General features: G+C 36.6%; 1 protein-coding gene across 7 annotated transcripts in view; it reads right to left on the reverse strand.

Annotated features, from left to right (window-relative positions):
* The window catches only part of NCKAP5 (NCK associated protein 5), a 967,526-nt gene that overhangs the window by 563,658 nt on the left and 377,660 nt on the right, over window positions 1–26,208 (reverse strand). For all 7 annotated transcript variants that reach the window (XM_088794122.1, XM_088794125.1, XM_088794123.1 and 4 more), the window contains one exon: window positions 16,995–17,068. In XM_088794122.1, coding sequence (XP_088650248.1) covers window positions 16,995–17,068 — 74 coding nt within the window. The remainder of the gene's footprint in view (window positions 1–16,994; window positions 17,069–26,208) is intronic.

Raw genomic sequence — 26,208 nt, forward strand, 5'->3', positions numbered from 1 at the left:
CTTACTAGTTAACAAGGGAGATAGAGATGTTAGTAAATTACCTGTGACAGAATGAAATCCCGTATTTTGCTGTGTGTAATGCCCTCATGTGTATAATGCACATCCACATTTTTTGGCCCAAACTTTCAGGGAAAAAATGTTTTGTTTTAATTTTTTAATTCAAAATTTTATTTGTTTACATTTAGGTACTTGGTTTTTGTATTATAGAGGAATTTTAGCGTTTATTTTTAAACACATTATGTAAAAGAAATGTTATGTAACAAATAATTAGAAAACAGAAGAACACATACAGGGTACAAGAAATTTTATGTAGTGGTAACAAATTTACGATATAGAAGGCCAAGAACTCTTCATCCTTGCAAGTTCGTCATAAGTTCAACAAAACTGATTATCGTATCCCAGGGTATTATTTTGCGTACATGTCATTATTAATTTCTAGAGTTACACTTTTAACTCATAAGCATAAACAAAATAATTAAAAACATTTATATAGATACAGAATTAGTACAACCCATGTATATGCGCATCCTTATTTTTCCCTCACAAATTTGGGCAAAAAAGTGTGCATTATACATGGCAAAATACGGTAAGTTCTCTACTGCATACACATGCCAAATTTTATGGACATACAGAATATGGAGAGCTCCATTTTCAGTAGCGAATAAGGGAATGCTTTTTGGAGAAGAGAGAGAAAAAATAAGCTTAAAAAGACACAAATAATAATTCTGCAGCCCACTTTAGAAGGCTTCATTCCACAATTTGTCTATGTTTCTAAAACTTCCTGCTATTCCTCCTCCAAAATATTAATTATGATTTTTAAAATGGCTATTTGATTTGACTTTTATGTCAGTAATCTTCCCACGTAAGCTCCACAGTCTACATTTTTCTAAATGGTCACAAATTCAAAAGATCTTTAGAACTGAAAAGGAATTTCAGCTCAAATTTCTGCTGTACAGATGAAGGGTGAAGTGTCCGAATGATTTCCTCAGGATTACAGAGTGGCAGGCCCAAGACTAGAACTTCTACCATAATACTGAAGCATACGTTGGTTTAAACCATAAACGAATTTGGTTTGAAATCAACGAGCATGATGCCTCTCAATTTGTTTTTTTCTCAAGATTTATTTGGCTATACTACAATGCTAAAATAACCAAAACAATATGGTACTGGCATAAAAGCAGATACATAGATCAATGGAATAGAGAGCCCAGAAATAAATTGTCACTTATATAGTCAATTAGTCTACAACAAAGGAGGCAAGAATGTACAATGGAATAAAGACAGTGTCTTCAATAAGTGGTGTTGGGAAAACTGTACAGATACATGAAAGAAAATGAAACTGGACCATGTACAAGAATAAACTCAAAATGAATTAAAGACTTAAATGTAAGACCTGACACCATAAAACTTCTAGAAGCAAACATAGGCAGTAAACTCTTCAACATCAGTCGTAGCAATATCTTTTTGGATATGTCTACTAAGGCAAGGGCAACAAAAGAAAAAATAAACAAATGGGGATACATCAAAATAAAAAGGTTTTGCACAGTGAAGGAAACCATCAACAAAACAAAAGACAACCTACTGAACGGGAGAAGGTATTCACAAATGATATATCTGATGAGGTGTTAATATCCAAAATATATAAGTAACTCACATCTCTTAACAACAACAAAAAAACCGAACAATCAAATTAAAAAATGTTCAGAGGACCTGAAAAGACATTTCTCCAAAGAAGATGCTCAACATCGCTAATTCTCAGGGAAATACATATCAAAAGCACAATGAGATACGACCTCATACCTGTCCAAATGGCTATCATCAAATACACACACACACACACACACACACACACACACACACACACAAACAAATCAATAAATAACAAGTGTTGGAGAGAATGTAGAGAAAAGGGAACCCTTATGCACTGTTGGTTGGATTGTAAATCAGTGGAGCCACTATGGAAACCAGTATGGAGATGCCTCAAATAATTAAAAATGTGGCTGCCATATGACCCCAGCAATTCCATTTCTGGGTATTTACCTGAAGAAAACAAAAATATTAATTCAAAAAGATATATGCATCCCTATGTTCATTGCAGCATTATTTACAATAGCCAAGATATGTAACCAACCTAGTTGTCCATAGATAGATGAACAAATAAAAAAGATGTAGTTATATATATATATATATATAAAGGAATATTACTTAGCAATAAAAAAGAATGAAATCTTGCCATCTGCAACAACATTCAAGGATCTAGAGGGTAATATTTTAAGTGAAATAAGTCAGACGGAGAAATACAAATACTGTATGATTTCACTGATATGTGGAATCTTTAAAAAGAAAAAGGAGTAAACAAAAGATAAACAGGCCCAGGCCCATAGATACAGAGAACAAGATGATGGTTGCCAAAGGGAAGGGGATTGGAGGGATGGGAAAAAAATATTTTAAATAAAGATAAAATAATCAAGAAAACAAAAACGAGTCCAGAGCTACTCTGTGAGCATTCTGTGTCAGTTACAAAATGACTGTGTCTATAAGATTATAAATAATATGAATAAACATGAAATTATCATTGAACCCTAAAATGCCTAATTGAAGGGGTCACCACTTGAAGCCTGGGTGTGTTTAGGCCAAAAAAATGGAAGCCCTATTCCACAAAGTTGGGATTACGTTTATGGAATTTATTACCTAACAAGAAGTGGGAGAATTTAGAAATACAAACATTTTTTTTTTAAACGGCTCATATAAATTAATGACAGGCTCATCACAGTTAATAAGAAAAAATACTATGTTTGGGTCATGTTATGAATGATTGAAGTCAACATCAAAGAGACCCTGCTCTGCCAGCTCTGCCAAGACAGAGATGGCATGGGGCCATGATGCTTCATGACAATTGTTTCCATGGGTGAAAGCCTCCACGTGCTGCATTTTGGACGCCACAAGAAACTGCTAGGCTGCTGTGTTTGTGAATAGAAAGCGGACAGTCAAGGAACCAATCTTTGGCGATCTATGGACCAAGATAACTATATCTACATGTGTTCCCAAACAGAAGCATAGAGATTGTTCCACATTCTAACTTTACATGAAGAATCAGCTCTTGGAAATCCCATGAGAAAGTTTTGTAAGGATTTATCCACCCTTTCTTCTTCGGTTTGCTCAGATCAGAAGCAGGAAACCTTCCAGACATTCTGAACCTCTGAACTTTTTGTGGTTTTCCCATAAACATATGCAAATAGCCATACAGAAATTCAAAAATTTCTTCTCACTGCTTGATAACATGGCCTTATATTATCCCTATATCTAGAGCACTCACATTTGCAACCCACTGCAGAGTTGAGTTGAATGTTCCTTGGGAAAAAGAGCTCATTGGATCATAAACGTCAGCAGCCCTCTCTCATATCTACCTATCTGCTTTCCAAAATGATCTTCCCAAGACACCCTAACTGACCCCCTCAGAAGGTTTCCTGCTGACAAGTGAATCAGCTTTTGCCTTTCTCCTGATTTCAGCTCATGCCTTCTCTGTGACAATATCAGGACATCCATCTGACAACAGTCCCAGCTAATTCATTTACTACAATGTCTAGCAGTATTTGACAGGAAAAATAATCTATACTATATTTATTGCAAGACTTTCACCAACGTGACAAAGATGAATGCAAACTTCACACCATCATTTTTCAGCTGTTAGCCAAAGTTGAAAGTGAAAGTTGAAAGTGATTTTCAAATGTTAACTTTAAAATTATGAGGAGGAAAATAATGGCTCTAATTTAAAACTGCCTGGAAATGGAACTCCTACAACAATGGTTTAGCATCAAGCAAGAAAAATAAACTTGCCTGCTAATGTAGTAAACAGGCCAGAAATAAACCTCTCAGAGATATGGGGTGGCAGGGGAGGGAGAGAAAGCAGCACAAAAAAAGGGGCATTGGACTGGATTTCCAAAATGAAAGATCTGAAACTCTTAGCATAATGCATCTTCAAAAGTGATCTTCTTTTATAAAATGCATAAACTACTGTCATACTACAGCTGAAATTGGAAAGATCTAAATGGACATCATGACGAACATCTATAATCTTTAATCTGTCTTCAGTAGAACATCCAATAGTTCTATCCACTTTATGCTCTCGATAACTATTTTCTCATGAACTTTGTTTCTTATTTCTAACATTAATCCTTCTAAGATTATTCCTTAACCTTGGAATTATAAATGTCAGATTAATAATTGTTCATTTCAGTGACAATCTGAAGCTCACTCCCTTCTTCCTTCTGAAGGTCAGAGTAATTATCCAATAAAAGTTCTACCAAGATCACGAATGACCTAATTTACTTGTAATTGTTAATTTGGATCTGACCTCTCAACCATAAATAAAGCCTTGGCATTAGGGAAAAGAAGATGTGAAACAAGACAAGGAAGGCAATTTAAAAAAAAAGAAAATCAGGGACTAAAGGAGCAGCATAGAAAAAAAAGAACAGATAGTTTAAATTTAAAACACTCTTTGCCCTTTCTTGAAATAATGATTTATATTCTTTGAGTCCACAAGAGAGTAACTGGATATGCATGATGCAATGCTAGAATTTTAGGTATTTTGCCTAAAGGTTATTAACAATTAGTACCACTGGAGGAAAAATCATAAAGTTAGAATAACAATCTTCTCTCAAAGCATGACTGTAACTGAATTTGTAATCTGGTCATAATAAAATGTGTTATGTTTATATTAGAGCCCCATATGTTAAGAGAAAAACTGACAAACTAGAATACGTCCAGTAGGTGGGCACAATTAAGTGGGGTGTGAAAAATAAGTTGTATGAGGAACAACGGAAGAACCTACATTGCTTCCTTTGTTAAAGTGAAGACTGAGGAAAAAGCTGTAAAACTGTCTTCAATTATTTAAAAAGGATGGTACACAGACAAGGAAATGGGCATTACAAGTAGAGCGACCGATGGCAGCATTGGGGCCAGAGAGAGAAAGCCAGCTGACGAATCATCCACCACGAGGGGAGTCTGTACTATTCCTATCCATTGTAACAGAATCTGCTGTACATGACATCTGAAAGATGGCCACCCAGCTTTTGCTTTGACACTTGCAGTGGTACAGAGCTCACTCTCTCAAGAACTCCTTTCTCCACATTAGAGGTAGTAAGTGTTAGAACATTCCTTTCTAGTGCCGAGTAACCATCTCTCAGGTTCTAACTTCGACAGTTGGTTTACCAGTTCTTTCCTCAGGAATATCCTAGGGTGCTGCAGCTGATCCCTCTCCACAACACAACTTACTACATTTTAGAAACAATCAGTTCTATCCCTTAGTTATCTATTTGTCAAACTAAATGTCTCTAATTTCTCTTACCATTATTAATTTAGCATTCTGCGCCTCATTCCATTTTAGTCACGGGACACTCCCTGGTTTGTAATATCCTTACCTGACAGCTGAAATAAATCCTCTTGATATGGTATTATTAGCAAAAGTACAACATAGAACTTTTAATTCCCCTGTTCAAGAAAATCAGTCAATATATTAGCTGAATACCTATTATGTTCAACCCTGAACACCTATCATGCACGCTTGCCACCATTTGATGTAGAATAGAAAGGAAAGCCAGGTGCTGATGATATTTGTACAGTCAAAATTAAGGTACTTGGAATCATTTTGGAGTTTTTACAGGACGTAAATCACTATGTGTACAAGTAGTAGTTTCAAGTTTGTGTGTGTGTGGGGGGGAGGGGGCGGGGAGTGGGATGGTGCCTAGGCCAGCTGAGGAGTTGGCCTGAGGAGCTATAGAGCAGGAGGATCTGGGCTGTGCCTTGAGGGATGGTAGGACTTGTCTGGAATGCAGTCCAAGACAACGAGAGAGTATATATATAGGAATAATGAGTAATGCAGAAAATCTGGATTGGTAAGGACACATGTGGCTAGAAATAGAAATATTGAGCTTTGTACTGTAATGTTTTCAATACGACTTCCTTTCTTCCATTCTAAACATCCTTGACTTTGCTAAAAAAATTTCCAGGACTCAGATTTCCACAGGTATATAATTTGGCAAACTAATCCTTGATATTACAAGGAGCAAAGAGAGTAATACTAGGACACTTCTTAGGTGGTAAGTACAGATCTCAAAGGTGATTTTCTGGGCACCCCATTTCCTTTATTTCAAGCATGAGAATTCCAGGCAGTCCAGTGGGAAAGGTATTATTGGATAGATGTAGCTTTTGGTATATTTTCAATTACATCATCTTGGTAACAAACGGTCCCAAAGGTCAAAATCCTAAACTGTGTGTCTGATCCAAAGAACCTCTCTTTTAGAGCAGCTCTCTGTAACTGACCCCATTCATATCTTTATTTGCAGAGCAGAAATACAGGAAAATCAATTAGACAAGAAACATGAATAAATCCAGGTAAATACACATTCTGACTTTCAATTAGCCAGTGAGTATGTGAATCTCCAGGGAATACTAAAGAAACATCATAAGACAATGCAATTTCCCTTAATAGGGACCAAAACCCCAGAGCTGCCCTTTTCTTTTCTTTTTTTTAATATTGTGCAATTGACTTTCATTTTTGCCCCGTGCTGTGTTCATAGCTTCTGTGGAAACTTAAACATTATTCAATAGAACAATTTCCTGGAAACCCTTTTGAAAGTGGTCACAGATTCTGGCCCTGCTCTGGTGCCCTGGGTCTGCCAGCATGCTGTTTTATTACCTCTGGAATGTTCAGTGCCAAGACACAGCCCAAGAGTTAGAGCTTAAAGAAAACTAGGTACATAAAAAATATTTTTTTCCCTTCTTTCAGGAAGGGAAACTGTCACTTCTAACTATCCGTAATTCTATATATCTATCATTTCTCTTCTGGCTTCATCACCCAACCTTTCAACTGTCCTACCAAGATAACTGGTAAGAATTAAAGATTGTTAACTCTAAAGAAAGGGCTGTTAAAATCACTTACTTCAACCCTGTCTCATTACCAATGGGAAACAGAGGTCCAGAATGCCTAAATGACTTTCCCAGAACTATGCAGTAAGGGGTAGACTCAGGACCTGAGCGCCACACTGCAGGGAATACACCAGGGATATTTTTAGAACTTAGCAACAGTACAACACAGTCACCAACCAATCAGAACAGAGAACCCGACTGTATTGGTATGCCTCCAAATACCAGTCCCACCTGGGCTAGAATGCATATCAGTAATATTTTAGGAGATGGAAAGTACCCCTTATGAATAACTAGGTTATCTAAAGCACTTAGCTAATAAAATGAAAATTTACTTTAGTCGCTGGTTGTTCTCATTTTTCACCTTTTTACTTTATTTCCCCACATTGTCTTCCATGCCACTAATCAATCCTTTGACAACTCACCCTCCATTTGGCAGCCTATGTCATCATTTATTTTGAATTCCCCTCTGACTTCAAGTGTATGTCCGTCTTGCCAAAATTCTCGAGAACTTCTCTGTAAATACCACCTTTGTAGGTCTTCAGGTTAAGCCATGATTCTATTTCTAAAAGGAGCTTGGTCTTTGTGTCTATAATTTTTCTCTAACTGACTTTATTCGCAGTGGGGAAAAAAATACCCTACTATTTTAGGCCTTGATTTTTATCATTGATTTACTATTTATTTGTTTACTTTTACCTACCACAGTCTCTTCTTAATTCCTTTCTTTAAAAATTATGAGATATGTTTTCATTGCTTCTATTGATGAGGTTGTTTGCAGCTCAAGATAAAATTGGTAGATAAATGGAGTAAAATTGGAGGCAGAAATACACACTTTATTATTGTTACTGGTTAGAGTCTTCCATGGGATACATAATGACCCATCATGCAGACATGACATACATTAAGACTTCTTTATGACTGAATTTTGAAAGCAGCATAAACGAGTATAGTGAAACAAGCATTCTTCCTTGCTTTACATACCACTATCATGTTTACATTTTCATTAAATATTCCATCTTTAACGTCCTAACAGTAACTACCTTGAAACTGTGCAAGTGCCAGTTTCAGCATTTGCATGCCACGGAGACAAATGCCAGTTTCAGCATTTGCACGCCACGGAGACAAATGACTTTGCTATACTTGCTTGACTTGTTTCTTATATGGTCTTCCCAATAAAGGTGGGCTCATTGCTAATGAACACATGCTCCTTTAGTCAATTCTCTTGTTGAATCATCACGCATTCCTTCAATGGCTTAAGAAATGCATTGAACATCTATAACGTGCTAAGTCACTTAAGTATAAAGATAACTAAAGCACACTTCCAGCTGTCTCTACGCTTTCAAGATAGGCAGTTTTATTTTCAAATTCTATGTCATATGCTAAGCACTAGGAGGGACATGGGGAATGAGAAGACTTGGTCCTACAGGTCAAAGACCTTAGGACTACAAAACCCACCATCGTGAGATAATTAGGAAATAAGACAGACTGAGATTGAGAGCTGCATGGTTAGAACTGGTGCAGAGGTCACTGAGGGTAAGGATAGAGCCACTGTCCGGCACCTGTTTGGGGTATTTTGCTGAAGTGTTGGCCTCATAATTGGGAAGTGGAGAGGAAAGGCAACAACATGCAGAGCATCCCCAGGTCTAAGCGAGAGATCTCCCTACTAGTAAAAGCTGGTTAAGGTAGTAATGCAGAATTGAAAGCTACAGTGCTTCTTCTCTCTCAGGCAGACATTTACCTCCAGTGAAAAATCTACAATAATCTCCATAGAGGGTACATACAGAGGGTGCCAAAAAAATGTATACACATTTTAAGAAAGGAAAAAAACTGTATTCAAATTGCAATACAATGAATGACGATGCTAGCCTTCATTTGATTAATGCCATCTTTTGAGCAAACGTCATACTACACATTGCTACCGTAATTCAATTCAACTTCAAAAAGTAATACATAGATAACACCTCTTAAAATGTGTACTTTTTTTGGCACTCCAGTATATAATACTTATTCAGTGAGTGTTCAGAAGAGGGCAAACCCTGAGCAACAAGTAAGTCAAGTTCCAGTAAAGCAAACTCATGAGGGTTTCTGGGCCAGGAAACCAGCCACGGGTTGTTGACCTCAACCAACCCTGCAACAGATGTTCACATTCGTAGAAGTTTTCTCTGCCCTGAGCTATCTAATGTGTGCTTTCTACCAACTACTTCATAGTTTCATCAACCTATTCCCGATTCTTTGATTCAGGGCACCTTTCCACCCTCAGTTCTTTGTGGGATTATTTATGATGTCTAATTTGTAATATAGTACAAAAGTATACAATGCACCATCGTTAAAAACTTTGAGGAGAAAAAAAAATCCATTTTGTATTTCCTGTTTTCAGAGAGGCCCAAACACCTCTCCCTGGAGTTAAGGGCGGGGTATGAAAGTGGGGTGCTAGAACTCCCTTCCAGGCCTCTGACCATGGAAAGGTAAAAAAAAAAAAAAAAAAATGGGGAGTGGAGTTAAGCAAAAAAATTACTCCTTTTAACTCCAGTTACCCATATAGAGATACATATAAAATTAAATCCTACAAACCAATCCCCCTTAAAACAAAATCAAAAGTATGCTCACGCACTAACAAGTTAGTGTTTGTTTGTTTATTTTTCCATTAAAATTTAAATTAAATAGAAGGCCATGGTAAATTACCCATTTAATTCCTCCTTCCAAAAACAAACAAACAAACAAACAAAAAACAGGCACTTTGTCATTCCTACTGTTGATGCACGTTGACCTGAACACATGCATCTCTGTTGAGCAGTCATTTATATGTTTGCCTGCTGGAGTTTTTCTTCTTTCAACTTAGTAGGGAGTATTTGTGATCTTTATTACCCCAAATAAATCTGCAAAATGCCTTTTGCTCGAGGCTCTTTATTTTAATTTCAGATAAATAAATCACATTAGTTTCCTGGCCGTCATATTAAGATAAGCATGGATCTAAAAATAACAAACGTATTTCAAGCCAAATGTTTTTTGATTAAATAGTGGTAAATTTCTCTGGGTGACCCCCAAATCCTATTGATGTTGAAATATGTTTGGTACTTTGAGAGTGTTTCTTGAAGAATATAAACCTGTTTAAATTACAAGTTGAATTATTTTCAAATCATCTGTGGACCTACTTATACGCTATTATTCAACTCAAGCTTCCCATAGCTGCAGTAAATCCATCTGTGAAGTAAGGATATTTCCTTAGTTACATTAGAGGGCAATTTTATATCTTTGTAGGTTAATCTAATGCCTCTATCCATACTGCAGTTTATATATTAACTATAAAGAACTCTAGACCTGAATTTCCCATCATCATATGCATAGTTATACTAAAATCCTTACAGGCAGTTCAAATTCAATCTATTCCGTAAGCAATTCTTCATCTGCCCTCACTCCACTAGAGCTGCTCCTACTCAGGACTCAGATCGAAACACAAACTTCTTTGGGAAACTTTTGGACATTTGAAGTAGAGTCTCTAAAAAAAAAAAAACAAACAAAAAAAAAACCTGTTTTACAGTAAATGTATGTTCATTTTTTGCAAACAAGATTTGGGGTAAAGAGGATGAAATGCAACCCATATGATTTTTTATTTTTTAAATTTAATTTTATTAAATTTATTGGGGTGACAATTGTTAGTGAAATTACCTAGATTTCAGGTGTACAATTCTGTATTACATCATCTATAAATCCCATTGTGTGTTCATCACCCATATGATTTTAAATAGTCTACTTTTTACATTTATTGGGTTAGGACCTAAGTGTGTGTTCTCTGCTGGATTAGGATGTCCCTTCAAAAAAAAAAAAAAAAAAAAATAGAAGGGTGGAAAGATTTGATAAGAAACAGGGAATCAGACACATAAAGCTCCTGTAGAGTTTCAGTCTAACCTTTTTTGTATCTCCTTGTCCCGGAAGACCTGGGTTCAAACACTAGGCAACCCCCAAAGTAGATAAACATGTATACCAAACAGATCACCTAGATAAACGATAATGTTGATGAATCCTAAAGTATCAGGTCAAATATGAACCTGGGTGATCTTCTGTTTCAGTCAATACAGATATCTTCCTGGACTTAGTTCTACAAGCCCCTTCTATTGCTGAGCAAGTCACCTTCAAGACAGCCGTGCCATTTCATCAGGGGCTTCAGAGCTAATGAGAAGAAGCCTAAATGTTCCTTTGCTTCTATAAAGCAGAACCATCAGTCTATAATAAGTATCCTTTGGGAAACGGCTCAGCCCATAGCCCTCCCCATCACTGCTCAGGGATGACATAACTGTTGAAACATGTGGCAATACCCAATTTCCAGAGCCCTGATTTATTCTCCCTAGGGCTGGGCAGAGGGCACGACTTAGAGGCAAGACTCTTATCTTGGCAGGGGTCTGGGACTGGCTGCATCTCTGAAACAACGCCTGGTGGGTAATTGAGAAGTGACAATGATGGGTTTCCAGGGTGGCCCTCTTGCTTACACTTGCCCTGAATACAGCTATGATAGAAATCCAGCTCAAGGGTTGAGCGGAGGGGAAGATTATGTAAAGCTTGCTAACCCTGGCCTTCTTTGACTTCAGCAGAGTGAGACCTGAATGCAGAGCTGGGAAACCATGTGCTGTTATTGAGTTGGCATAGCATGAGGTTTTACTTTCAGAGCTTTTATTGCTCTTGCAGAACACCGAGCTCTCTCTTTGTTTGCTATCCATTCTGTCCCCCAGAGATAGCCTCTTTTTCTCTTGATGGGAATTAAAAAAAAAAAAAAATTCACAGTTCTTATTTTATGTGGTGTCCACCACTGAGAATTCATGCAGAGCAATTTTACTTGTTGCCAATTAAGATCTCCCAGTGGAAATGTATGATTACAGCAAAGGCAACCTGTTTCATACTTTGCATCTCCTTAGTCTACGTAAATTAACCCCATGAGGATAGAGCCATGCTAATTCTTAAGATGCCTGGATAATATGATTCGGAGACCCAAGATGCATAGAAAGTAAATCTCTGAGAGGTTCTGGGCTTGACTTTTCTTGGGGCATATGTGCTTTTGCTTATTATCTCTATTTCACAACTACAAAACAGTTTCTAGATAACACATTAGCAAATAATTTTCTTTTCCCAAGGATAGAATAGCATGGGGCCTCTCAGTAAGCAATTTTAATATCACTCATTCACAGTTTACAGAAGTTAAGGTTAGCACTGACAAACTGTAGGCACTGGTGCCAATTATCTATATCCCAAAAATACATAAATATATCAAAATTTTGGAGAACATGAATGAATATTTGGAATATAGACCATTTTATTTCAATGTTCACTCTACTTAAAAGTAACATTTTGAACCATGATGAGAATAAAAAGAAAGCTTTTGCCCATTTTTTCCTATCTCTCTCCTTAGACTAAGAATCACATATAAGCCAAAAAACAAAAGACTATTTTTAAGAATTTTAGATGTACTGAAATCATCATTTTATTGTTGGAAGGGATAGGCCTTAGGCAATCTTGTTACAACCAGGGATCTAGTCACGCTTTTGAAGGAAGGCTTGTCCTCCCCTTGGTGATGCAGAACCCATTTCTCTTCCTGGGGAAGCAGGAGTTAAGTGCTTTACTATGGTCAACATAGCTTGTCATCAATCGTTCTTCAAATTCTTGGAATTTGGTATTGAGGCTTGGGCTACCCATCAAGAAAATGGTAAAGAAGTTGGCATTGGCTTTTCCACATACCTACTTTCCCCTTTTACCAACAACTCAGGCTCCTCACAGTACTAGCTGCCCTTTTACTAAGTCACCCATCCCTTTCACCGAGTACCAGTGAAGGGGTAGGGAGAAGGAGGAGAGGAAGAGGGTACAAGCCATGTTTTTGTATATTTGGCTTTCAAACTGGATAGATCACCATTTCCCAAAATATATTTCTTGGAACCTTAATTCAAGTAGGTACTTCAAGAAAAATATGACAGATTATTTTAAGAAGTCAGAATTATATTTGATGTCCTATATTTGATGTGTATAACACATGTTAGCTATATAACTGGCTCTGAAAAGTTCTGCAATTAAAATCATTTTAAAACTTGGTTTTACGTAGTATATTTCAAATTTGACCACACCGTACCTTTATTTTACTTAAAACACCAATAACAGTGACTAGGGATTATGCCAGACATCTTATAATGGACAGGACAACCCCACTCCCACCCATGATAAGGAATGACCTGGCCCCAAATGTCAATACTGCCTGAATTGAGAAACCCTAGCCTAGTTAAAGCTGTTCAAATGGGACTTTTGGTGATCTGCCATCTGTTGGCTGGCAGGTAGCACTCTGCATTTCACCAGATATTGTCATTTAATTTTAGTCATGCCCATCTACTTTATTTATAGGCTACTGATAACACTTTCTTCAATTTGAGCTATGAAAATTTGAAATAAGCACTTTGACAATATCTGGTTGAGTTACTGGCAAATTTTTAAGCATTTCTGTTATAGTAGTCATTGCTACTCATGTTCTTGAAGATTTCTATACTATACGTATCATACTAGTTGATCATTACGTAGTATTTAAGTGTCAGAGAGAAAATGAGATTATACATGTCTAACACGCTATATAAATGTAGTAGGACTTCAGACATTATGTTTCACATAATCTCGGTGCTTAGTAATCTTAAATCCTAGCTATATCGATACCTTCTTTTTACAGATAAGGAAACAGCCTCAGATGTCACCCAACAGCCAGTTTGGCAGGCCAGGACCAGAGTCCAAGCCTCTGAAACCTCCAGTCCAGCCCTCTTCCCACTTCTATAGCATTATGCTGTTTCCATTTTTTTATACATAACTTCACATATGTGCCATGAAAAAGTCACTAATACCATAAGTATTCATGAATTTGATTTGCATTTTCAAACTATTTGTGTTTATTCTAACCTCTTAATTTGAGGTTGCAAATAGATAAGGATTTCTATCATATGTAGAAGACAGATACTCTTAGCAGTTGTTTTCTTACAATCTTTGTCAATCACAGATATATTTAGCCAAATCGGAAATAGTAACAAATGTTATAAAAATCATTAAGTGCAAATGAGCGTTTTTTTCCTAATTTTAACTTTCCATATTAAAACAAACATGCAGAAATTGATGATCATATTTCAACATCAACCAGTAAACAAGTTGCCATGGGTATGTTTCTTTTTCATCATCAAGCAGGGAGATGCAGAGCAAATACAACACACCCAGACTTGTACTCAAGTCTTAGACTAAGTTCTAGATTCTGACTCCATAGGTGTCAAAAAAAGACAGTTGAGCTAAATGACTGCTCATTGCTAGATAGCTATATTTGGACTTCACAAATTCCTTAGCAATTTGAAAACCCAGAGATAGATTATAGGTCTATTTCAGTAGAATACTAAACAGGGCCCCAAAATAACCAGTTATCTTAAGAGTATGATTACCACAATATATTTGTGTCACAGCAGATGGTTATGCTATAAGAAATGACTAAAACCTATTAAAGACAAATAGCACCCCCTCCATGAAAATAAGGAGAGACTTAATTCTTGTACCCAATCTCCTACCATTTGTCCAACCCATTTTTCACTCAGCAAGTGTCAAGCACAATATGACATGTGTCTACCACGCTTTTGATCGATCCTCAAACATTGTGGCCATAAATTAATGATGACTACCATTACGGGTGGAAGAACTAAATATTCAGAATTTGTCTTTTCTTTTAAGTTACACGTTAGCTCAATTATAAATGGAAGGCCATGAGATAGTACCAGGAGCAATGACAAGTAGACCACTCCATGAAAATTTTACCAGCTACAAATCAAAAGCATAATGAAGTCAGAAAAAGGTTTATACTGAGTTATGGGAACATTTGTTTAACTTCAGACAATCCAGTTGTGCTTGTATACATGACATGCTGTCACCATGATCCTCTGCACATCATAGATTCTACCCATACTCAAGAAAGCATTTAAAAAATGTAATCATTACCAGAAAGAATTCCCCACACTGCTCACTGTCACTCACATATGCTTCACCAAAAACAATTTAGCCACACAGCTGCTATTATGACATTGTAATAATCATCGAAAAGCCTATCACTTTAAGTCAGTCAAGATCTGTTCATAAAATATAATCAATTGCATTATTCAATAAATAGTATATAAACATGCTATTATCAGTTTTCATTTTCTTTTCAATACTACCCATTTCCATTTTCTCACTGGTAGTTATTCTGATTATTCAAATGTCATTATTGCCCTTTCTTGTTATTCAAATGTAGTTTTATTAGATCCTCTAGCACTATATATAAGGTTATGCTTCTTCACAAACAATAATTCAATTTCTGAAGGATAATGGAAGTGAGTGCACACAAAATTCTAAGCGCTTTGTGTTAGGTTAATTCAGTGCCTGAAATTGGACTGTAATTTAATCATATTGGAGAAGACCAAAAGAGTTTTATTAGCTGCCTTGAGAAAGCAGAAACATATTCTTTCCATGCAGGAATTTGGTTCAAAGACCTGTGAAACCATTACTCCTTCTCCGTGATGTGTATAAGACACACTTACTGACCAAATTAAACTCTAAATTTCTTTCGTCAGGTGGTATTCATAATTTTGGTGTATTTTTCTCTTAGAAGATAACAGACTATTCAAGTAGCTGAAAGAAAATGTTATTCAGTAAAATAACCTTTTAAATATACTTTGTATTAGATCTATGGAAAATATGACTCTAAAGACACATAACCATAAACACATTGTTGTTGATTATATTAACACAATATACTGGCTCACAATAGAAAACTATATGAACACCAGGTTATAGCTCTCAAAAACAAATCTAACAAATATTGCATCAAGTTATATAAAATTAACTGGTGTGTCTGTTAGTGACAAGCAGACTTAAAAATTACACACTTCTATTATATCTTAGCAATTTTTCTATGTATTGAAATAGAACATTGTCTATTACTATAACCATAAATCGGTTCTCTAGCAGGAAAACTAATATAAGAGTAGGGCAAATGAAAGTACTGGGCACTTTACCCCAGAACTAGATTTCCGCAGGAGGACAAATTTCAAGGTTATTAGGATTTGTTTCAAGGGTTCATGAAGAAAGGGCAGTATAGCCTGGTACAGAGACCAATGGTGATGGACTAGGATGAGAGTGGACGAGAAAGCCACAATGTTAGCAATTATTTACCCACCATCTCTGTGGTCAGAGAGCGCACTCTGTTCCATGCCACGAGGGATAAGAAATAAAGAACCTTAGGGGTTTATTGACCACAGGAAGACAAAGCTAATTATATGAAACACTTCCAGTGCAATGTGAGCATCGTGTAATTAAACACTAGCATATTTAGTCCAGATAACACGAGTTGTAGGAATTTAGCAAAAAGAATTCAGATTCCATAGCAACACCTATAAAGAACATGACCAGGGACCCTAAATATCTCATTAATAACATCACAACCATCTTTGCCTCTCTCAATTCCCAAGAGGCCCCCAGGAAACCAATAACTTGAAAATACAACTTCTGTGATACTAACTTCTTTTTCCAATTTACCTGCACAAGTATTTTCACATACCTTTTCTTACTGAGAATCAGAACCCAGCATGCAGAACAAATACTAAACATTAGAAACCTATACAACAGCATTCTTAAAATATTCTTCTTTAATGTGAAGAGTAGAATTTTTAAGCAGAAATGTCCTTTGTTTCAATTACAGAAAGACTTAAATAATATTTAAGAAAGCAAGGGTCAGATAATTTAGGTTCCACAACATAAGGTTGCCATGTCACCCTGGAAAAATTAATTCACTGATCTTGACAAGGTTCATAATCTCTACCATCCTTCCAGCTCTGAGCAGATCTTTCACTCACCGACAACTTTTGGCACCGTTGCTTTACTTTAATTAAAGGAACAGAATCCTCTAGGTAGCCTCTGGTGATTCTTACCCCCAGTGATGCTCTTGGATCAAGTGGAACAAGAGACCATTTTCCAATTCCCTGCGTCTGTGATCAAGACCAAAGCTGTAGAGACCGCCATAAATTGAGGACATGGATTTCACTCACCTCCAGAGGCTTCTGTGTTGCTCCTCGAGTTGAGTTAGCAGATGCTCAATGTATTTATTGGAATCCATGTACTCCTGCACGTACAAACACACAAAAACAAATAAATCCTCATTACAATGGTCACCAGGACTCTAAGACTAGCTTCATCTCTACAAGGAAGATTTTTGACAAGATAATTCCTTGGTCCCTAGCAGCCTATGTTTCTACGATTTATATGCATAGTTATTTGGGGATGAATAATATTTCCCCCATATCGTGTGATCATTCTATAAACAAAGCACTGAAGAGAACTGGCGTTCTACAGAGTCAGCATAAAAAATCCTCTTATTCATAGAACAAAAGCTAAATTTCACAGTCACCTACACTGGGTTCCATACTCTACCATATAAAAGTAAGTGAGCCAATGTTGCTGCTGACCTTAAAAGAATAATAAGATAGACAATGCAGGTCTTGATTACACTGGTATTACAAGGGTCACCTCCTAGCGAAAACAGTATCTTTGAACTTTATAGAATGCTTTATATGTCCACTGCCGACATTCACTGGACATATCATTTACATTGATGAAACACATGTCCATTTTCTTCATCTCCTTTATAGAAACAGACACTGTAGTTTGCTTTTGCTTTCCCTGACTCTTAGAAAATAAATCTTTGGCTTCTAAGAAGACATAATGGCAAGGCATATCTTGTGTTTTAGAAATGTGTATAAATTTATGTTTGTAAATCAAACAGTATTTTCAAGAAACATTTCTGAAGAATGAGGAATCCCTTTGTCATGTAAGCATGACTCCAAAATATTCATAGGTTATTGATAACCTGATTTTTAAAAAAAAAATTGTGGTTTCTGAATATGAGGTTCATATGTAGTAGTTTCAATTGCCAACTGTGGAACAAAATACAGTATATAAAATTTGATGATTTTTGTTTTATCCTGAACCTGACACATCTTTTTCTTTCTAATTGAAGCTCTAGCCTGTGGGCCTCTGTGTCTATATTATAGCTGCCTTATATGGAATAACTTGCAATGATTTCAGTGTCATGGCTCCCATGAAAGCTATTGTTTCATTTCTTATGGATTTGAGATCAACTTAGAACTATTCTTTCTGAAATACATATTTATTTATTTTCATTAAATGCTATAGATAATCTATTGCTCCTATAGGAATATTCACTATAATGGGTGAGGGGGGAACAAGTAGAAGAAACACAATAAGAATTTCTCTAATATAATGGGAAGTGTCTTGTTCCATTTTTCTAGACCTGGATCTACCCAGATAGCTTTTGAGAAGCCTTCTTACATTTCTACAATATTTCAGTTAGATTAGAAAGTATACTAAGTCCTTATGTAGCTAAAATTTTGTTATGATTCTACAACACTGTCATTCTAATGCAGATAAACAGAGAGTTATATTCTTATTAAATAATGTTCATTTTCAGGTTAGTTATTTTAACAAGACCACAGGGCATATCAAAACCAAAGCAGACATCTTTTACTGCAGGAAGCTATAATAGTTTGTGATGATATTAAGTATCCTGATCAAGGCTTACATATGCTTTAGAACACTCAAAATTAATAAAGGCATTTTCAAATACATTTCATCGAAAAAAATTAAAGATGCCATTCCCAAGTAGAAACAAACATATGAATTTCAAAGTCATTCACCCATTTTTTTTCCTTCAATTGTTTCCTCAACATCTGTTAGAGGAGTACTTGAAATCTAAGTTCAGTAGATACAGTAATAACAAAGAGGTGGAAGGTTCCTACCCTCAAAGAGCTTACAGTCTGTAGAGACAGACATAACAAATATGTGAAGAGACTCATTTCAGATGGGTTACAGGCTATGAAGGAAATAACAGGTGATAGGAGAGACTTAATTGGGAGGGGCATGTTCTTTATATACAGTGGTCAGAAGAGGACTCTGAGCAAATGACATGTGAGCTAGCACCTGGAAGAGAAGGAAGAGGCAAAGACATAGAGAAAAGGGGGAGAGGAAAGGAAACAGCATATTCAAAGGCCCTCGAAATGAGGTACTTAAGGAACAGAAAGGAAACCAAGGGGGCTGAGAGTAAAGAGCATGGCCTATGTAGTCTAAAATGAAGTTGGAGAGGTAGGCAGGGGCCAAATCCCGTGCAAGCTCTGGAAAACAGTTTGGATTAAAACCAATGGATTTGTTGTTTTGTTCATTCTGCTTCAGCTTGAAGCTGAAAGGTGTAGTCATTACAAATATGACTTTTGGATCATAGAAATTTAGGTTCAAATCCTGGTTTTGGTATTTGTTAGCTATGCTCCCTCGGGCCAGTTATTTAATCTCTCTAAGGCTTATTTTCTTCATCTTCTGAGGGATAAATAATACTTAACTTATACAGGTGTTGTAAGGATTAAATAAAATAGCTTAAGCAAGCATATATCATAGTGTCTGCCAAGCAGTGAGCATAGCCTTTTTCATAATATCACACAGCAGAGATTAATAGTAATCATACAGATCTTCAGTCATTAAATGTAAGTATAAATGGCTTGTGGTTTAAAAGCTACTTCAAATAACAATACTGACTGTTTTCGATTAAAATAGCTTCACTCAATTTTCCATAAAAATAACTTTGATGACATTTTAAACCACATAATAATGGGAAATTGGAAGTATGGATTCTCCACCTTTCTTTTTAGCTTTATTTTTCTCCATAGCACTCTTACTTCTAACATCCAATATATCTTAGCTGGGTATTTATTTGGGTATTGTCTAGTCTAGACAACACCTACATCCCCCGACACACACAAATTCTCTCTCTCTCCCCCCTTCCCTCCCCCTACCCCTCTGACCCTCCCACCCTCTCCAATGGAAATGGATTCAGGGGGGGAAAAGATATGATGCTTATATGTGCTTTTGGTTAAATGAAATCATCCTTTTTCCTACCTAAAAATGTCAGGCAGCGCTCTCATACATTTATCATCTGGCTCCTGAATTAGAGAAATTTGTTAACTAATGAGAAATTCCTAATATTCTTTAAGAATAAAACAGGACTATTCTACTGGCAACCACTTTTATTCATTCATTTGAAGGTTAACTTTAAGAAAACAATGAAGGGTGATGGCAGTGGTAGTACCCATTAGAGCTACAGTCACAGCAAGTATAATGTTGTAGCTACGGCACCTGTAGCAAGACCTTGGATGCAAAGTGCACACTGAATGTTATTATACAGGGACTCCAAAATTCCAAAGTATCAAAGGCATAGGCAGGAAGACAGGGCATGGCAAGATTCCACCTCAGTATAACAGAGCTCCCCAAATTGCCTGAAACACTGGATATTGGGAGAGCTTAGAGAAAAGAGTTCTACGAATGCAAATAGACAGAAAGTGGAATCTATGGTCTACTGGTGATCCCAGGATCTGGATGGATCATTCCAGAATGAGTAAATTGAAGATATACAACACGGGGCCTCTGAAGAAGTACTGGAGTGCAAGAGAAAGAGAACATCAACGTCACCCTCAATCAAAGGAAAAGGCATCAGCCTGAAAATGACTTACACGAAAAATATGAAAGCATTTTAGACAGAGCCTTAACCTGTTCAGTAGTATCCAGAAAGACCTGGTCTCTCTGAAATGTGGGGAAAGGTTAAGAAACACTGAGATAAAATGAGAGAGCAGAATTAAAAACAACAGGGTGAGCTGAAAAGATAATGAAATAAGAAGGGAGTGAGTGAACTAAGAATTTCAAAGAAATGTAAATTGCAATAGTAGAATTGAAAACTTTTGATTTCTACATTGTGATTTTATTATGGAATGAATTTCCCCACCATGAAGTGGTGCTTCAAAGAAGAATGGGCAATAGACTTTGGTGTATTGGCACTGAACTGGTCACAGGGACGAAATCTATTTTTCAATAACATCTAGAAAGAAGTCAAATTCCCCAACCCAGTACAGGTACTTAAATATTTGCTAAGCCTGCTTTCAGTTCTATGTTATGATTTAGTTATATAGTATAATTCAGTTAGTGAAGACTAAAACTGCTGTGACCTAGAAGGGAAACATATATCCATAGCTCTGTTTTCCTTGGTGTCAGTGTTCAATCTATAACACATTATCTATGAAAACTCAGTTCCCTAAGCCTTGCTTTGCCAGCTTGTACTTTCCATGTCACTCAGCACACTAAGACTCTGTTGAAGTATAGTTATTAACTTGATGAACATTCTTTTCTCCTCATTTTCCTTACGACAAATCCCTATTAGCTATAATAGAATTGACAATGAAAACACATACACAGTCCTGTGGAGGACAAACTTAATAATCTAGGTAAATTAAGTAAAGGATAAAGATGAAAATGAGTAGAGACACAATGGATATTATGTTACAAAATGTAGGTTTGACTAACAATTCTAGCTTTTGATTATTTGACAAGGTTTGGAATATAAACAATAATAAAAAATGATAATTAAAGAAACATTTCAGAATAGAAGAGAAAAAAGACTTGATTATACACATTGGATGGGCTAAGCACATCCCACGTGGAATTTATGGAAAACTATCCACACATTCACAGTGATAAGAGCTGAATAAAAGTAGTGAGGGAAAAAACCCCAGACCTAAGGGTTTCCTACTAAGGAGCTAAAACTGGCTCCATAGCTTCTGGCCACCCCAGATGTCCATTGAAATGAGATACACAGACAGACCTTTGAGTCTTAACCCATAAGTATCCCTAAACATATAACAAAGCCACAGAAAGTCATTCTCGGGTATGCATGAGTTCAGAAAATAAAGCATCTATTCTAATTAAAAACTGAAATATTCATGTATATATGTTTATTTTAAACTTAAAGGTATATGTATATATACACATTTGTACCAAGTACCTATGAGATTAATAAAAAGTACATTAACAGATATATGTATATAGGTGTATGCAAGTATGTATGTACCTACATTCTATACCTCAGGGTTGAATTTAGAAAATATATATGAAACTCACAATATAAAAGGAAGATTTAAAAAAAATGTAAATAAATTCTTACATCTAAAGATGTAAATATGATTATAAAATTAAAGAAACATAAATATTCCAGAAGGAAGATGTAGAATGAACATCATGTGCCTTTGAGGTGTACAGAGTGAGGAGGAAGAAAAAGAGAGAAGCAGGAGGACAGAAAAATCTCTTTGCACATAAGGCCAAAATTATTTTGCTGTACTTGACTTGATAGTCAAAAAGCTTAAGTACAAGGGTGTGTTTTGCCTACATATGTAAGAGTTGGGGAAAGTAATTTGGTAATTTATGTCATGAAATGTAAAATATCCATGTACATTTGATCCAAAAATTCCATGTCTAGGAAACATCTTGAGTAAATAATCAAACTAAAATATTTCTGACAATATGAAAAAAATGGGTAGTCTTAGCTTCCAAATATATAAGAATGATTAAAATAAAGCATACTTTATCCATCTGAAGAAATACACAATTCCTTAAATTTGTAAAGAACATACAATAAAATAGAAAACAGAGTATAATATTAAATGAAAGTAGGATGTAAAACAGCATAATCCTTTTTATCATTATTTTGAAAATATATACAAAGATTAAAAGAAAATAAAGCAAACATGTATGGTAGTATTATGGTTAATTTAACGTCTCTCGTATACTTTTCTCTTTCTATGATTTTAAAATATTATATGCTCATTTTACAAATTGAAAAAGTGATTATTTAGAAAAATAAAGCCACTGAAAATATCATACACAAAGGTTTATTATAATTACATTTTAGACAGCTAGATCCCAAACTACAACGATAACTTTTTTTTCCTGGTCAAGATAGCAAAGTAGGTAAACACTGTGCTTACCTTCTCTTCCAACCACATCAAAATTAAAACTAAACTACAAAAAATATATCATTGAGAATCACCTGAAGTCTAGCTGAACCGAAGCCCTACAACTAAGGATATACAGAAGAAGCCACCTCAAGACTGGTCGGAGGAAGAGAGATACAGAACGGCCTGGTCCAACACACATTTGACCATTAAAAGTTGGGAAGGATATCCCAGCTGTACCCTAGGAGGAGCGAGAGGTCCCAGCACTGCACCAGGCTCCCCATTCCAGGGTTCCAGTCCCAGGGAGAGAAGTCCCCATAATTTCTGACTGTGAAAACCAGCAGAGATTGTGGCTGAGTAGGTTAGTGGGTGACTGCACTCACAGGTGCTCCTCTTAAAGGGCCCATGTATGGCCTTAATCACTGATGGACACACTCACTTTGAGCTCCAACTCGAAAGGCAAAAAGGACATACAGGGAGGAACTGAGTTTTCTGGCTCCAGGGTGAGGGCTAGAGGGGCAGGTTTCTCCCTGATGGAGGAGCTGGTGGAAGCCATTATTTCTTTGTTGAGCCCTCCCCATACCCTTCATGCAGATGCACGCAAACGCCATACCTGAGTCTCTATCAACCTAGCTAAGGCAGTTCACTCACCCTGATTCCCCGACACCCCACCCCACCCAACTTTTGGGTACACTCAAGTCACTTCCAGTGGCTTTTGCATACAAACCACCTGCCTTGGCTCATGCTGCAGAATTTCCTCAAGTCTCTCAAAGGTTAACAAAACTCAAACAATCAGCATCTGGCTTCAGCGTGTCCTGTACCTCTGGCTGAGCAGCCCTAAGCCTGGCACTAGTTCAAGGCTTGGCCTCTCAAGGTACCTCTAAGCATAGTGCAGGCAGCAGCCATCTGCAGATTGCTTTATGGCTCATGTCAGGTGGCCCTGGCAGGTAACAGGCTGCAGCTGAACTTGGCCTGCAGTAAGTCCCTTCCCAGGTGGCCCTGAAACTAGCATACCCAGTGGTCAGCTTCAAACAAAGCTGAAGCATCACCCAGCCACATCCAAGGATGACACACTCAAAGGGCACATTGGGCAGACACCACAACCCTGCTAAAGTGAATCCTGCTCCGTAGGATCAGCCGTGCAGAGCAGCTCCTCCACTGTAGTCATAATCAGTCCTCACAACCACTGAGCCCAAGGGTCAGTTCCACCTAGCGATGTGCAAAGAGCAACCAAGGCTCAACTATAACAGGAGGACACACACAGCCCACACAAGGGACAAAACTGGAGCACCCAGCTCTAGTGACCAGGGAGACTGTGGCACGGGGCCCCACAGGACACCTACTACATAAGGCCATTCTACTAAGTCTGGGAGACATAGCAACCCTACCTAATACACAGAAACAAACAGAGGGAGGCAGCCAAAATTGGGAGACAAAGAAACATGTATAATATTGTATGCTATCTATATTTTAATAAAAATATTTTAAAAAATGAAGTCACAGAATGCAAAAAATAAAATAGCACTATGAAACAGTTTCCTTTATATTGTTCTAAAGCTAAGCTGGTATTTGAAACAATGAAGCCCCTTTTTTTTTTGTTTTTTTTTGTTTGTTTGTTTTTTGTTTTTTACTCGCCTTTGTCAGTGTTCTGCTAAAAGTATTTCACCCAAGTTAGGATTGGAGAGGAATACCAAGTTATACCAAGACATATAATAGGTTATATATTTTTTTTACAAAGGTACAGCATTAAAAAGACACCTGTTCCTTGACTAAAACTTATGCAAATTAGAATCATCTTGGAACTATATTTCAGGAAATTTGCTTTTCACTTCTTTAATGTGCATTTCAAGGTAATTAGTATGAAACCTTTAAAATGATTAGAGGTTTATAAGTATATTGTACATTGCATATCTGTGTGGCATAAGCCCATTTAATGTAAATTTCTATTGTCTGATCTAGGGCAGTTCTGAGTAAAGCCCATTATATTCTAATGATGTGAGGATCTCGTGTATCATTCGTTGTAAGTGGAGTTTAAAATACAATACTAAATCAAAGCTTGCAGAGATCTCAAAACCCTCTAAATAATCTTCATGCTGTAATCAGTGTTATATATGGCAGAGCCTGTTAGATCCCGTCAGCAATTTTGTCACTACTAATGTAGTATTCCCAATCACCTTTGGGCAAAGAAGCACACGCCAGAAGGCTACCTGTTCAACTCAACAGAACTATCATTAGATACAGGAGTTTCCACAATTAGGAAATTACTATCATAACAAGTGATGCTTCCCTCAAAAATTATTTTGTCACCTTAATAGATTCAAGGTCACCTTAAATAATTTAAAATTATTTTGTCACCTCACATCATATATTTGCATGGTGAATGTTAAACACTAAAATATGCCCGTTTTTGAAATTATAGAGCAAAGTAATAGATAGGTGCCTCTCAATCTTGACTGGCATCTGTGTCAACATAAATTCTTCCACAGAGATTTTTTTAAATGTTAAACACAACAAACAATTCAGGAATCCCAGATTAAATAGATTGATCTCACTGCTACTATTACTCCATTAGCCATTTTTAATTCCTCTTTCCCATTTACTTTTCAAACAACTGAACCTTGCTTCCACGGCAGACTATTCAGTGGAACTGCTGCGTACGGCCACAATGACCTCCACAAGGTGAAACCTCAGGATATTGCTTGTTCCTTATCTTATAGGTAGGCCCTGAGGCACCTGACATTTTAAATCATACCTCTCCCTCCCTGGTATTTTCTGAAAGGTCTTCCTGTCTCCTTCTATTGCTCTGAAATCTTTGTCTAATTCTTTCGTCCTTCTTCTTCCAGCCCCCATGTATCAAGGGTAGGGTTCTATTCTAGGTGTGCTTTTCACTTTCTGCTTGGAAAGCCAATAGACTGCTAGGGTTAAACAATTACCAAAAATCTGGAGGCTCCCAAATATTTATCTCCATGCTAGATGACCCTCTTAAGGTCCAATCCTGTGTATCCAGCTATGTACCAAACAGGTCCCTTTGAGGTGCAACAACTCTTCAAAGCATCTTACTTCATTTTTGTATCCTTCAACATCTAGCAGTGCCATTGGAACATCACAAGTAGTCAACAAAGTTATGTTAAATAAATAAAGGTGTGATTAATTAATTACCTGAATGTAATCAGTCTCATAACAAGAGAATCTGAAATTACAAGGCTAGTAAGTTAGATTTTCCAGAACTACTTTTTAATTAAAAAGGTTATAATGGTCATAGAGACATTAGGCAGTTTTCCAAAATTACTGTCTACTCACTTTTATTTTATTAGTATAAACCAGAAATGGCATCTCGAAGATAACATATTGACAATTTTGCAAACTCAGTGTGTTCTTCTGATCTCATAACGCTAAGGAAGAGTTAGGCACGTTGCTTATC

This window comes from Rhinolophus sinicus, chromosome 17, assembly GCF_057876585.1.
Source record: "Rhinolophus sinicus isolate RSI-liver-muscle chromosome 17, RSI-T2T, whole genome shotgun sequence".
Classification (NCBI taxonomy): Eukaryota; Metazoa; Chordata; class Mammalia; order Chiroptera; family Rhinolophidae; genus Rhinolophus; species Rhinolophus sinicus.